Raw genomic sequence first — 14,128 nt, 5'->3', positions numbered from 1 at the left:
ATCAAGGTGGCCTAAGTCAACCACCTGATCAAACCTGATTGAAAGACGAAGACATGTTCAGCTGGTTCCTGGCTACAATGCCTAGGATGTTTCTAATAAAATTAGGATCAACTAAATTGAGTTCATCTGGTTAGTTATCAATACACATTTTTCACTGTCAAAAATTAATTATATAAGGACTTCCCCAAGATAACAAAGATAACATTAATATCATGGCTCAATTGTAAAAGACTTCATATCACAAACAAAAAACAAAAACTCTGATAATGAGTAATAAATGATCAGTACTAATCAATGAATAAATGATATAATAGGAGAAATATTAAGATTAAAGAGACAGTATATTTATATAATAAATATAATATAATATAAACAATTCTTATTATATAAATATAATATAATAAATTATATAAAAATAATACAAAAACTAAGTGAAATCAATTTCTAGTACATAAGAAAGAGTAAAATACTCTAAATATAAACTAAATCAAGGGTGTGAAAGATTTGTACACTGGAAACTGTAAAACATTGAAGAAAAATTAAATTACACAGAAAAAAATAGGGGCATCCTACGTCCATGGATTAGAATTAACATTATTAAAATGTCCATACTAATAAAAGAATCTCCAAATTCAACACAACCCCTATTTTACATAAATAGGAGAAAATCTCAAATTCATATGGAAGCCAAAAATGTCTTAAAAATCAAAGCAATTTTGACAAAGAACAAATCACACTTCCTGATTTCAAAATATAATACAGAGCTATAATAGTTTAAGCAATATGGGAGATATGTAAATGACCAAAAAGATACCATATATAATTCATCAATAGGAAAATACTAATAAAGACTGTAATAGTCACACCATTAAGATGTTTACAATGGAGGCCAGAGCAGTGGTGCAGCGGTAGGCAAGCATTTGCCTTGCATGTGACTGACCCAGGACAGACCACAGTTTGATCCCTGGCATCCCATATGGTCCCCCAAACCAGGAGCAATTTTTGAGCTCATAGCCAGGAGTAACCTCTGAGTATCACTAAGTGTGGCCTTAAAAAAAATAATAAGATGTAAAGGAATTAGACACCTTATGCCCTATATAAAGGAATATAAAATGGTACAACTATTATAGAAAACAGGCAGTTCCTCAAAATATTAAAAAATAGAATTACCATTATATATGGCAGTTCCACTACTCAAAGATTCTAAAGCAGAGTCTTGAAGAGATATTTTATCCTCAAAAATAAATAAATGTGGCATGCCTATATCATAGGAATATCATTCAATCTTTAAAAACAAGTCAATTCAAATATATGCTACTATACAAATGAACCTTGAGGATGTACGCTAAGTAAAATAAGTCTTCTTCAAAAAGTATCTTATTTTGTTTATATGCAATAAGAATAGCCAAAAAATCATAAAAATCTGATGTAAAATTATTGGTTTCCAGTTCCAGCAGTGCTGTGAAGACTTGACAGCTGCACACACACACACACACACACACACACACACACACACACACAACACACAACTGCCCCCACACCCAGGTTCACTGGTGGAATGTCTCGGGGATCTTTAGGGTCAAGGTGAGCTCCTCTCATCTTGTAATTCCAGAAGTCCCATCAATTACATCCATGATCTACACCAGCTATATCATGCGACATTTTTTTTTTGGCTTTGGGACTACATCCAGCAGCACTGAGGGGTTACTCCTCACTCTGCACTCAGAAATCACTCCTGGCAGTGCTCTGGGGACCATATGGGATGACAGAAATCAAACCCAGGTCAGCAAGGCAAACGCTCTACCCACTGTGCTATCGCTCCAGCCCCAAATATACTAAATTAGATGTGAAATTATCATTGAAGCCACCTAAGCTCAACAAACAAAACCAACTACAGAATGCTTAGCTAGCAATAAACTTGGTAAAGCTTCAGATAATGACACATTGACCCCATTGCAAGATCTGACAATTTTCACAGATTTTCTTTTACTAAAATATTTTTATTTTTAATAAATTTTATACATCCATTACCATTTATTTGTATCAAGAATATGAAGTAGGGGCCCGGAGAGAAAGCACAGCGGTGTTTGCCTTGCAAGCAGCCGATCCAGGACCAAAGGTGGTTGGTTCGAATCCCGGTGTCCCATATGGTCCCCCGTGCCTGCCAGGAGCTATTTCTGAGCAGACAGCCAGGAGTCACCCCCTGAGCACCGCCGGGTGTGGCCCAAAAACCAAAAAAAAAAAAAAAAAAGAATATGAAGTAAATTATTCATATTTGCCATGGGGCAAGGCTTGAGGGAGAGGGGTGGGAAATGGGACAATGGTAATGGGATTAATATTGGAACACTGAATGCCAGAAATAACTGTGTTAAATAACCTGACTTAAACACATAAAGCATTGTGCTTATTTTTTAATTAAAAATAAACAAATAAACAAACAAATAGGGGCCAGCGAGGTGGCGCAAGAGGAAGGTGTCTGCCTTACAAGCGCTAGCCAAGGAAGGACCGCGGTTCTATCCCCCGGCGTCACATATGGTCCCCCCAAGTCAGGGGCAATTTCTGAGCGCTTAGCCAGGAGTAACCCCTGAGCATCAAACGGGTGTGGCCCAAAAAACCAAAAAAAAATAATAATAATAATAAACAAATAAATAATTGTGATTTTCAGGAGTTAGGTGTGATAAAAATTGGATGCTATTCTTGGGTAGATAGATTGTTTTTAATTTTTCAAGATAAAAACTGATGTAGAGGGCTGGAGCAGTGGCGCAAGCCTTAAGGCATCTGCCTTGTGCACACTAGCCTAGGACAAACCTCGGTTCAATCCCCCAGCATCCCATATGGTCCCCAAAGCCTGGCCTGATTTCTGAGCACAGAGCCAGGAGTAACGCCTGAGTATCACTAGGTGTGCCCCCCCCCCAAAAACAAACAAAAACACCTGATGAAAAGATAAATGAAGGTTGTACAATATCGTGAAAATATTCAATACCAATGAATTATTAACCTGACATTAAGATGACATGTCATGTTCTGTGAATTTTACCACAATAAAAATATGAAATAAAGCAGTCCATTACTGGCATAAAAATATGTGTAAACCAAGAAAACAGAATTAAAATCACAGAAATCATTCCACAAATGTAAAACCAATAATCTTTGACAATAAAACCAAGAATATATAATAAAGAAAAAATTAGTTTCTTCAACAATGGTGTTAGCAAAGCTGAATAGCCACATGTATAAAGAATGAGATAGGACTCCTATCATATACTGTACACAAAATCAACTTAAAATTGATTAAAAACTCAAACATACAATCTAAAACTATAAAACACTTCAAAGAAAGCAAAAGAAAAGCTTCTTGACATTGATCTTATCAATAATTTTTAATTGACGCCAAAAGCAATAAGCAACAAAATCACAAATCTTTTTTAAAACCACAAATCTTTTTCAAGTCTTTATATAACCAACTGTTTTCTTAACCTGCACAAAAGAATCAATACTAACAATACTAACTAGCATTTATGATGCTCTCAACTCTACTTTAAGCATCATTTAATTCTAATAATAACCTAATAAGGTAAATAATATTATCATCCTCTTTTTAGAGATAAGGAGAATGGGGCAGGAATGGTTAAAGAATTTGCTACGGACACACAATCAATAACTGGAGTTTCCAGAGTGCCAATCAAGGCAACTTGGCTTGATCTATGAGCTTTAACCACAACAAAACACCACACAAGTGAGAAATGGTGATGATCCCACTTTCCTTCTAGAAAGAAGGGATTAAAGAAAAACACTAAGTACCACATTCTAATTCCATTCAGGCTGAGATTAGCAAAGGCATCAGTGTTTTCTCCACAAACAAATCACAGGGAAGCAATTTTGTGGGAGGAAGCACATCAAAACCTGATTTTCTGAAAACTCTGGAGACAAAGCAAACCTCGTACATATTTAAGAAAAACAATTTCCTCAAGTTGGCTAACAAAAATATACAATATGAACTTTAAATAACAACTAACAATACTGAAGTACACATAAAATTAAATGCCAAATATATAATGGATGTTATATAATCTTAAGAATAAGATAAAATAATGATGCATTTTATCCTGAAACAGACAGCATACTATAAAAATTCACTCCATTCAATTATTTTAGAGTACCTACATGTGCACCTTATATAAGAAATAGTCTAATATTTAATAGATTCTTAAGAATCATAATAGCATCTTACCATTAATCATATATCATTGGGGGGGAATATAGATGACATGTTCCAGAGACCATGTTAAGTCTATGCTGTACTTCCCAAAAGAGATAAAGCAGATCAAAGAAATGTAGTGACTATTAGCTTTGAGAAAATCTATGATTAAGAAAATTCAAGAGGGAAAAAAAATAATTCTAGCATTTTGCCCTTCCAAGTAAAAAAATGACAGTACTTCAAGACACTAAGTCTCAGAGCCCTGCTTTAAATGTCAATGTTTTGTGATCTGCGTTTCAACTTAGCAACAGAACTAACTCATCTCCTAAAGATGCTTCTAATAATAGCTGCTAGACTTACTTCACAAAAGATTGTAAGTTAATTGGTATTTACAAAAAATTTAGAGATAAGTCGATAATCTTAATAATGCATTGCAGTCTCAAACCCCTTATCCAAGAAGCTCAAGACCTATAAACTATTACACTGACAACGCACTATTTTTCTTGTTTTATTCGTAAGAAATATACAAACGACAAGATATGGACCAGATCACAAGAAATTCACTAACAAGTCCTGAATATAAACCCCATCTCTTAAGTTACCACAAATTATTCTAAAATGAGCCAATGGCCTGAGTGTTATTCATAAAGTCATGCTTTCTGGCTTGCAAATAATCTATACAGTATTATTGCAATATTTTTAAAAGAATGCAATATCCACAATGGGAGGGGAAGAATTGTTTCCAAACTAACCCAACCTATAATCAGCTAACCAATCAATTTGTACTATTATAAGTGATATAAACCTGACCCCATGTGGCACTTCCACTTTATTATAATAATTTAAATAATTATCATTTACAAAATGTTTGTACCCTTCAGACTGCTTTATAGCCATTAATTATTGAAACTGCTCACGGTTCATTTGAGATGTCTAAATGTTATTATTGCCATTTGCCCAACAGGGAAATGAGGGACAAGTAGACCATACAACTTCCTGTGGTTATCATGGTCAGAGAATGAAGATTGCTTAGCTAGTATAAAGAATTTGCTAGAGTACCATAATTAATGGTTTTCTAAAAAGTGATAAAAAAAACACCCCCTCCTTCAAACATTTTACTCCTCTCTCACCAATAGAAAGCTTACTTTCATAAAATAGTCCTAAGACCTGAAATACAGACATTTAAGACCAAAATGACATAATATTTTTGAACAATGAACACTGTGGAGACTCAGATGTTAGCTGAATGGATGGACAGTCTGTTCCTAGAATAAACCAATAATTCTGTCTGTGCCTTTACATTCTTTAGCTAAATTGTCCTGCCAGGCTTCTACTGGTTTTTCTGTATTGTTTTAGTCTGTTTTGTTTTGTTTTTATTTTGACCAAAGTGGATTACAAATCTTTCACAGTAATATTTTAGGTACATAGCATCATTAAACCAGGGGCATTCCCACCACCAATGTTGTCCTCCCTTCACCCCTGTTCCCAGCATGCATCCCATATCCCCCTTCTTTACCCCCACCCCCCGGATGCTAGTATAAGTGGTCCCCTCTGTGTCTAGCACGTTGTAGATTGGTATCGATTCTGTTGTCATTGCTTTGGATTTGGTGTTTAAGTCTGATCATTTTTTTTTACTTCTACTTAATGTTCATAGACTGTTTGGTCTTGGTACCCTTTATTATTTCCCCCTCAATTTGTGAGGTGGAACAAGATGGTTCAAGTTATGTGGTTCTGTTTGAAGAAAAAAAATAAAATAAAATAAAATAAAATAAAATGGGGCAAAAATCAAACAAGCAAAATTTGGGAGGAGTCCTTCTAGAGGCTATAAATATCAATTTAAGAGAAGAAAGGGAAAAAGGAAGAAAAACATAACAACGATACCAAATAAGTTTTAAAAATCAAACAAAAACCTCAAAAAGCACCACACAATAACCACGGTCCTAAAATGTTTTGTTTTGTTTTTTAATGAATTTTTAAAAATCATACTACCAAAAGACGGTACTATATTGGTAGAATGGTTGTAATTTAAAATAAACTCCCTAAAATATGAATAATGTGCTCGATAAGCTTTTGCAGAAGAAAGACAGCCGACACTTCTCATTTAAATAACTGAGTCTTGGTTATAAGTGGGGACTGCCTTGGGAAGGGAGTCTCTAATTTAATCCAGGGGTTCCAGAAGTCAAACAGACGTACATTTACTCATATTTAACTCTGACCTTTGGAACTATGATTTGGTGTTACTCCAACTAGCACCTTTTCCCTATATAAAGATATCCTCGAGGCAGCTTTCCACCTACAGACTGGTGGACAATATGAAAAATCATCCAATTGTGGAAAATAACAATTAGGATGCCAGTAATATTTTATTACAGCCCAGCCTCGTTAACACGGCAATGACTTACTGAATCCTATAAAAAGACGGTAGAAGTAGCTTCCGCGGGTGGTGAGTCTCGGCTTTGCTCTGCTCTGCAAAAGGGTTGCCTGTACCATGTCTTTCCGGTTTTCTGGAGGATCCAGGAGGGTCTGCTTGAGAGCAAACCCCCGCCGGCTGTCGAATGGAGGAGCTGCCTTTGGTGCTGGAAATGCCTGTACTGCAACGGGAGCTGGGAGCAGCTTTGCTTGTGCCCTTGGTAGTGTTTCTTCTGGGGGAGCTTTCGGGAATAGCGGTGGAGGGCTGGGGAGTGGTCTCTATAAAGGTTTTCTTGGAAATGAATATGGTGTCTTCACTGGGAATGAGAAGGTGACCATGCAGAACCTCAATGACCGCCTGGCCTCCTACCTGGACCATGTGCAAGCTCTCGAAGAAGCCAATAGAGAACTTGAGCAGAAAATCAAGGGTTGGTATGAGAAATATGGACCTGATTCTGTCCGAGGACTTGATCGTGACTATAGTCGTTATTTCTCCATCATTGAAGATCTTAAAAAGCAGGTAAGAAATATAAGCCTGCATGCTGTGGGTGTGCATAACCTTTAAAAAAAATAAAGACAAAATAAAAATAAAATAACAAGCATAGGTGCTGTAAATTTTGCTCACTCCATGCCACTGCTAAGAGAAGCGCCTGGTGGCAACTGTTTGTATAGAGTTAGGGGCTGTAGAGATAGAACAAAGGGGTACTATAGTGCTTGTGCCCATTGGCACCTTGGCATATCATGGTCCCCTGAGCACCACTGAGGAGGCTCTGGTAGCTTTCTGGGTACCACCCAGATGACCATTACTGCAAATAGTTGTGCCCAAACTGTCTGGCTCACATTGCCCAGTGAGTATTCCAGAAGTGGCCCCTGGACTGTCCCCTTCCAAACGAAAAATATCTAGACTCAATAAAGGCAAATGTATAAAGCCCTGAGTTCAATCTCCAGCCTATATAAAAATTCAAAGAAAATTTAAATAATAAAGGGGAAGTTTCAAATGCTACAGTCACTTCCACGATTATTAGATTATATTATTAGCTCTTGCTTTTTATGCAAGAATGATAAAAAATTATCTATGATTGCCAAATCTTACACCTTGTTCTTAAGATCTGGATACATTCTCTGAATTAAATCCAGATTCCTCAACTGTAATTTTTAAAGGTGGGGGAGAATGAGAAGGACCCTTAAACCTTAACTTCCAGTACTTTTATACAATCTATTCTTTTAAGATTGTTTCTGTGACCAACTGCAATGCCAGCATTGTTCTACAAAATGACAATGCCAGACTGACGACTGAGGACTACAAGCTGAAGTAGGTGAAAATAAAAGAATTATTTATCATAAAGGTAAAGATGCTACCATTGGAACTAACAAAAAAAGAACATACTTTTTGCTTTAAAATCTATGTTTTTAGGGTTGAAGCAATAGTATATCAAATATGACACTTGCCTTTCAAGTGGCTGATCATGCTTTGATCCTTGGTTCTCCAAATGGTTCTCTAAGCCCTGCAGAAGTGACACCTGAGCGCAGTCAGGTGTGTGGCTCATCCACCAACATCCACGTTTTCATAGTAAGAATATTCATCAACAAAATGAAGTATGCCCTTGTAAAAATACATATTATAAAAGTGGGCTAAAGAAATAGAAGAAAGGCACTTGCACAGCTGACTTGGGTTGAATTTTGGGCACTATATGTGGTCTCCTGAGCCCTGCCAGAAGTCATCCCTGAATACAAAGCCAGGACTAAGCCCCAAGCACCACCGGATATGGCTCCCCCAAAAAAATCACAAAATGTAAACAAAATTTTGATTCAACTGGTAAGCAACTTGGATGGCAACATTTAAAAGAATAAGTCCAAAAAAATAACTGCTCCAAAATAATATTCATAGGACGGGAAAAGTATTCCAATACTCCATTATTTTGCGGTAGGAAGAAGTGCCCAGAGTATTAAGGGAGCAGCCTGGTTATTTCTCCTTCTGGAAGAGAGACACTTTGCACTGTCTGTGATGGTACTTCTCAAGCACTTTAATGACCATTTAGGTATGAAAACGAGCTCGCCCTGCACCAGAGCGTGGAGGCTGACATCAACAGCCTTCAGAGACTGTTGGAGGAACTCACCCACTGTACAGCCGACCTAGAGATACAGTGTGAAACGCTTGGTGAGGAGTTGATGTCACTCAAGACTAATCATGAGGAGGTGAGAATTCGTGTAGCGTGATACACAATACTTGATAGCTTTCCTCAAGTCCTCTTTTCATTGCATAGAGAAGTAGGAACAACTGTCAGAAAGCGCCCTTGAGTGTGGATCCTAATGCCCTTCCTAGGAAATAAAGGTTCTGCAAAGTGCAGCAGGAGGAACGGTGAACGTGGAGATGAATGCAGCCCCCGGAGTGAACCTAACCATTCTGTTGAACAACATGCGTGCGGAGTATGAGCTGTTGGCTGAGCAGAATCGCAGGGATGCTGAAGCATGGTTTGACGAGAAGGTACAGCCAGGGCCATGCAAATGTTCAGTGCTGACTCAGTCGACCACCAGCTTTTCACACTAACCTTTCTGACCCGTATGCTTCAGAGTGCTTCCCTGCAACAGCAGATCTCCGTCGACGAGGGAGCAGCCACCGCAGCCAGACATGAGCTCATGGAACTGAAACGCAATCTACAAACCTTGGAAATCGAATTCCAGTCTGTGATGGCCATGGTTTGTAGGAATCATCACTGATTTTCGTGTATGTGTGTGTGTGGCGTGTATGTAAAGAAATGCATATGTATAACCAGATAACATTTGTAGATATCAAATGTATAACCAGGTTTGTAGATAACATATGTATAACCAGATAACACAAAAATGAAAATATCAAATATACTAGATGCATATGAGTTAAATAATCCAAAATTTTGACCATAAACATCACTACAATTTTTCTTTTTTTTTAATTACTTTATTTAAGCACTCTGGTTACAAGGTTGTTCGCAATATAGTTGAATATTTTTTTTCAGTTACAAAGTTGTTCATGATTGAGTTTCAGTCATATAATGTACAATACCCTTCATCAGGTACAATGTACAATACCTTTTCCACCATAAATGTCCCTGCCTCTATGTCAGACATTGTTCTCTCTCTCTCTCTCTCTCTCTCTCTCTCTCTCTCTCTCTCTCTCTCTCTCTCTCTCTCTCTCTCTCTCTCTCTCTTCTTTCTCTCTCTCTTTCTCTCTCTTCTTTCTCTCTCTCTCTCCATCTCCATCTCCATCTCCTTTTTTCCGTTTAGGTACTGTGGCTTTAAATATTTCATAAACATCACTTCTGACTTAACCAATAATTCCAAAAAATTTGGTGGAGGGTTTGAGCCACACCCAGTGATGCTTAGGGGTTACTCCTGGCTATGCGCTCAGAAATCGCTCCTGGCTCGGGGACCATATGGAACGCTGGGGGATCAAACCATGGTCCATCCCAGGTCAGCGCATGCAAGGCAAACACCCTCCCGCTTGCACCACCTCTCAAGCCCCTAATTTCAAAATATTTTTATTTTCTTTTTCAATGGAGAAGAAAATGGTTTCAAAACTAGTTTTTACAAAGATTATCAATTTTTCAAGATTGTCCTTAACAAAGTTATTTTTTTACCTTGAAAATGTTTAAAACTTGAATATGTCATTTGTCTTTTATATGTGCTTTATTTATTTTTTTTTTAGAAACATTCCTTTGAAAGCTCATTGGCAGAGACAGAAGGGAATTACTATCTTCAGCTCCAAAAAATCCAGGATCAGATCCAAGCCATGCAGGAGCAATTGCAACAGATCCGAACTGAAACCGAAGGCCAGAAGCTGGAGTATGAACAACTTCTCAATATCAAAATACTTTTAGAAAAAGAAATAGAAACCTATTGCAAATTAATGGATGGTGAAGAAAGGTAAATATTAACATATGAAAAATTAGCTCTATCAGTCAGGTTTAGCAATTTACATTAGATATCAGATAACCTAAGAGTCCTTGCTCTAAAGACTATCCCCACATATAGATTCAGTGAAATGAAAATAGGCCACAAAATCAAATCTCTAACTATGCAGCCTTTGCCACTCACTATACTAATAGAGCATTTAAAAGTAGAATATTGCACAATTCCTAAATTCCAACCCAGGAGGAATTTCTTTCTGTGTTTCTGATGAAGCCCATTTATTATAACAGCATGCCCTATTTTATTATTGCATCACCAGCGAGCCCACTTCCACCCTGTACTAAGTAGGTTATTACATTTTCATCTGAAAGATGGGTGATGAAGATTCAGGAAGATCTAATTGGAGAAGTCACCAGTTTGTTTGCCAAGAGCAACAGTTCTGGAATTGCAGTTCCAGCTGCAGATCCCATCATGGATAGATTTTATTTAATGGGAACAATATTTAACCTCTCCAAACTCTTTACTGGGGCTCCCTTACTAGTTAAATCATAATATCCCCAAAGCCATATCCTTAACAACTCTTTACCATAGTACCTCCTGTGTCTGTAAAGTGTTCACGACTTGTGGCTTGTGCAAGTGGTAAGTGGCTTGCACACAAAAGGTTCTCAGTCATCGGTGATTACTGAAGCCTCGCCCATTAGTGGAATTGTATGCATTCTCCAAGGCCAGAGTCAACCCTCTACTACCTGATCTCATTAGAACTCATAGAATGAACTCGAAGGATATCACTTATTTTCAGTTCTCCCACAATACCTTCCATGCCAGGCTATGGATCACTTTTTGCATTCATATACTATAATCTGACACTGCAAAAATACTTGTGTCAACTCTGTTTCTAACACCATGTAACTCAGAGTCATTTATATATATTTCAAACATATTCATTGGTCAAGTGATTGGAAAGCCCAAATGAGAACCTGGTATCTCCAAATTGCTAGATGAAAGAATTAATATCTGATCACAAGGGAATTTCTGAGCAGAAACATCTAGTGTCTCCACTGTATTAAATTGAAGTTATAAAAAGCATTCTTGTGCCTCTTAAACAGAAGAGAAATTTTAATCTTATTGCAGCGATAACTCCAAAACTTTATTACCAATTTATAACATTTTAAACTCCCAATTGAAGAAAAAATGGAATGATTTACTTTTCTCTTTCAGCAACAGCAAAAAAACAGGTTACAAAGCCAAAGGATGTGGGCCTGTGAACTCTGAAAGCCAAATCGAAGGTATACATTCTTTTACTTGGTGTAACTCTTACATTATAGTGATAGATTAAATGCATTACTTATTTGTAAGCCAAATAAATTTATTTCCAGGTTCAGTTCTAGTGAATGAAGGGACGTTCTTTATAATATTTCTTAATATTTGCATCTTATATTGATTGTTAGTTACAATAATTATATATACCTGTGTAACATATACATATATGTAATGTATAGTATGTAATGTGTTATATGTGTAATGTATTATAATATATTACAGTTTCAATGATTTATCTTTTTTCTTTGTTTTTTATTTTGAGTCACACCCAGCAGCACTCAGGGGTTACTCCTGGCTCTGCTCTCAGAAATCACTCCTGGAAGTCTTAGACCATATGAGATGCCAGAAATTAAACCTTGGTCTATCCTGGGTTAGCTGCATACAAGGCAAATGCCCTACTTTTGTTCCAGTCCCTCAATGATTTATCTTAAACTAGAACTATAGGACAAGTTGATATTTAAAAGAAGACATTATTACTTGCTTCAAGCCTATGCTTGCCTAATACTTATGTTTTAATTCATGTTTTATTCATGCTTTCAAACACAAATTGAATGATAATAGGAAAGATAGTAAATGATAAGATGGACTTCGAAGATTGTATTTATTTTGATTTACTGCCCTACTTTTTAGAAACACACCCTTAGTGACCAACTATCTTTTGAATATTTAAAAATGAGTTCTAAACTTTCATTTTATTTTATTTTAGACTCAAAAGAAGAAATTGTTGTCAAAACAGTGGTTGAGGAACTAGATCAACTTGGCAACGTCCTTTCACTGAGGGTCCACTCTATTGAAGAAAAATCCTCTAAAATAAGCAACATTACAATGGAACAACGAGTACCTTCTAAAGCACCACAGTGAGCAGTTGAGGGAAGTTTATTTGACAGATAGCCTAAGGAAATCACTCATTTCTGTTCTGAAGAATAAAAAGACTAGAATTTCTTTTTCTCTTCTTCCTTTTTTTGCATTCTTTATATGGAATAGAAAATCTCAAGCTTTGTCTCTAGTTTCTTATTTGTATTGGCTTTTGGCCTTGTCAGTAAAGTCTTTTCCTTTGTAACCTAATTTTGAAAAATATAGTGCATGTGAATCTCCAAAATTGAAAAAAAAATCACATCAACAATTTCCACAGTTGATGCAGTTGATGTCAGTATGACCATCCTAGGAATCAGCTCTTAATATTAAGCATTTCACTCCACAGTCATGTACTTCAATTCATGACTACATGGATAATTAGCTAATACTAGTTTCTTGAATCAAATTCAGGTCTGATGCTTCCCTTTTCTAGCACGTGCACATTCCTACCAAAGAAACAAACTGGGAACAGCACTACTCTAGCCTGAGATAGATCTCCATCTTGTTCATCTCCTCCTGCACACACAACTTTACCTGATATATTTACCAAATTATTTTTGAAAGACCGGGCGAGCTTGTATAGGAAGCAAAGCTTTATACTAAAGTGGACTTTAATTGAATTATTTAATTGACCTCTTTAATTTAATTTAATTAGAAGTGCTTGCTATGTCAAGACCACGTTAGCACTTACATTTAGTGTGCTTTGTCTCACTTTACATGAATTAACCAATTTAATCTTCATGAAGGTTTATAAGGTTGGCATTTTATTATTTTGATTTTTACATATGAAAACTCATCTAGTTAATTAGAACAGCTTCATTCAGAGTAAGATGCTGATGTGTGGTAGAGCCAAGATTCAATCCTGAGGTTCTCTACCATAATGAATTGAGTCCCAGACACCAGGATAAAATTAGTATAAGATTCCATTGCAACCTAAGAGGAGCCACAAACATGCTGATCCTTCTGTTCATGATCAACAATGGCACAACTAATAGGAGTATGGCTTTTGTTTCCTGTAAAGACTTTTGCCACATTCTTCACTTTTTCTAACACCAACCTCCTCTTGTCTTCATGTTAAGTCTAGGTCCCTAATTCATCTCTGCCTTAGGTGACAGTTCTAATTTTGCTTCATTGTGTTTCATTTTAAATATTATGATTAACCAGAGGCTCTATTCAAGAAATTAGAGTATAAAAGGTAACATCTCAACTTGCTCAGATACTTGGGTTAGTCTGCTATTTGAATCACCAGGTAAACCTTCTTTTGCTGGTGCTTACAGTATTCACTCCTTGTCCCCAGTAGAATTCTTATTCTTTCCAAGAATATCTAACTTTCATTTTGACATAGCAAGCACCTTCCCAACTTAAATACCTAGACTTTCTTATTTGCATTATCTTCATAAGAGAGATTTATGTTGGGCTGAAAAAATAGGGCATTTGCCTTGCATACAACAGACCTGG

General features: G+C 36.6%; 1 protein-coding gene across 1 annotated transcript; it reads left to right on the top strand.

The window, feature by feature from the left end:
- The first annotated feature begins 6,686 nt into the window (after positions 1-6,686).
- Positions 6,687-12,676, top strand: LOC126017970 (keratin, type I cytoskeletal 26-like). The gene is made up of 8 exons (XM_049780057.1): positions 6,687-7,127; positions 7,837-7,919; positions 8,647-8,803; positions 8,931-9,092; positions 9,179-9,304; positions 10,293-10,510; positions 11,714-11,781; positions 12,522-12,676. The coding sequence occupies exons 1-8, from the start codon at positions 6,687-6,689 to the stop codon at positions 12,674-12,676; spliced, it is 1,410 nt and encodes a 469-aa protein (XP_049636014.1).
- The last annotated feature ends 1,452 nt before the right edge of the window (positions 12,677-14,128 follow it).

This window comes from Suncus etruscus, chromosome 1 (genome assembly GCF_024139225.1).
Source record: "Suncus etruscus isolate mSunEtr1 chromosome 1, mSunEtr1.pri.cur, whole genome shotgun sequence".
Classification (NCBI taxonomy): Eukaryota; Metazoa; Chordata; class Mammalia; order Eulipotyphla; family Soricidae; genus Suncus; species Suncus etruscus.
This window is presented reverse-complemented; position numbering and strand designations above follow the sequence as displayed.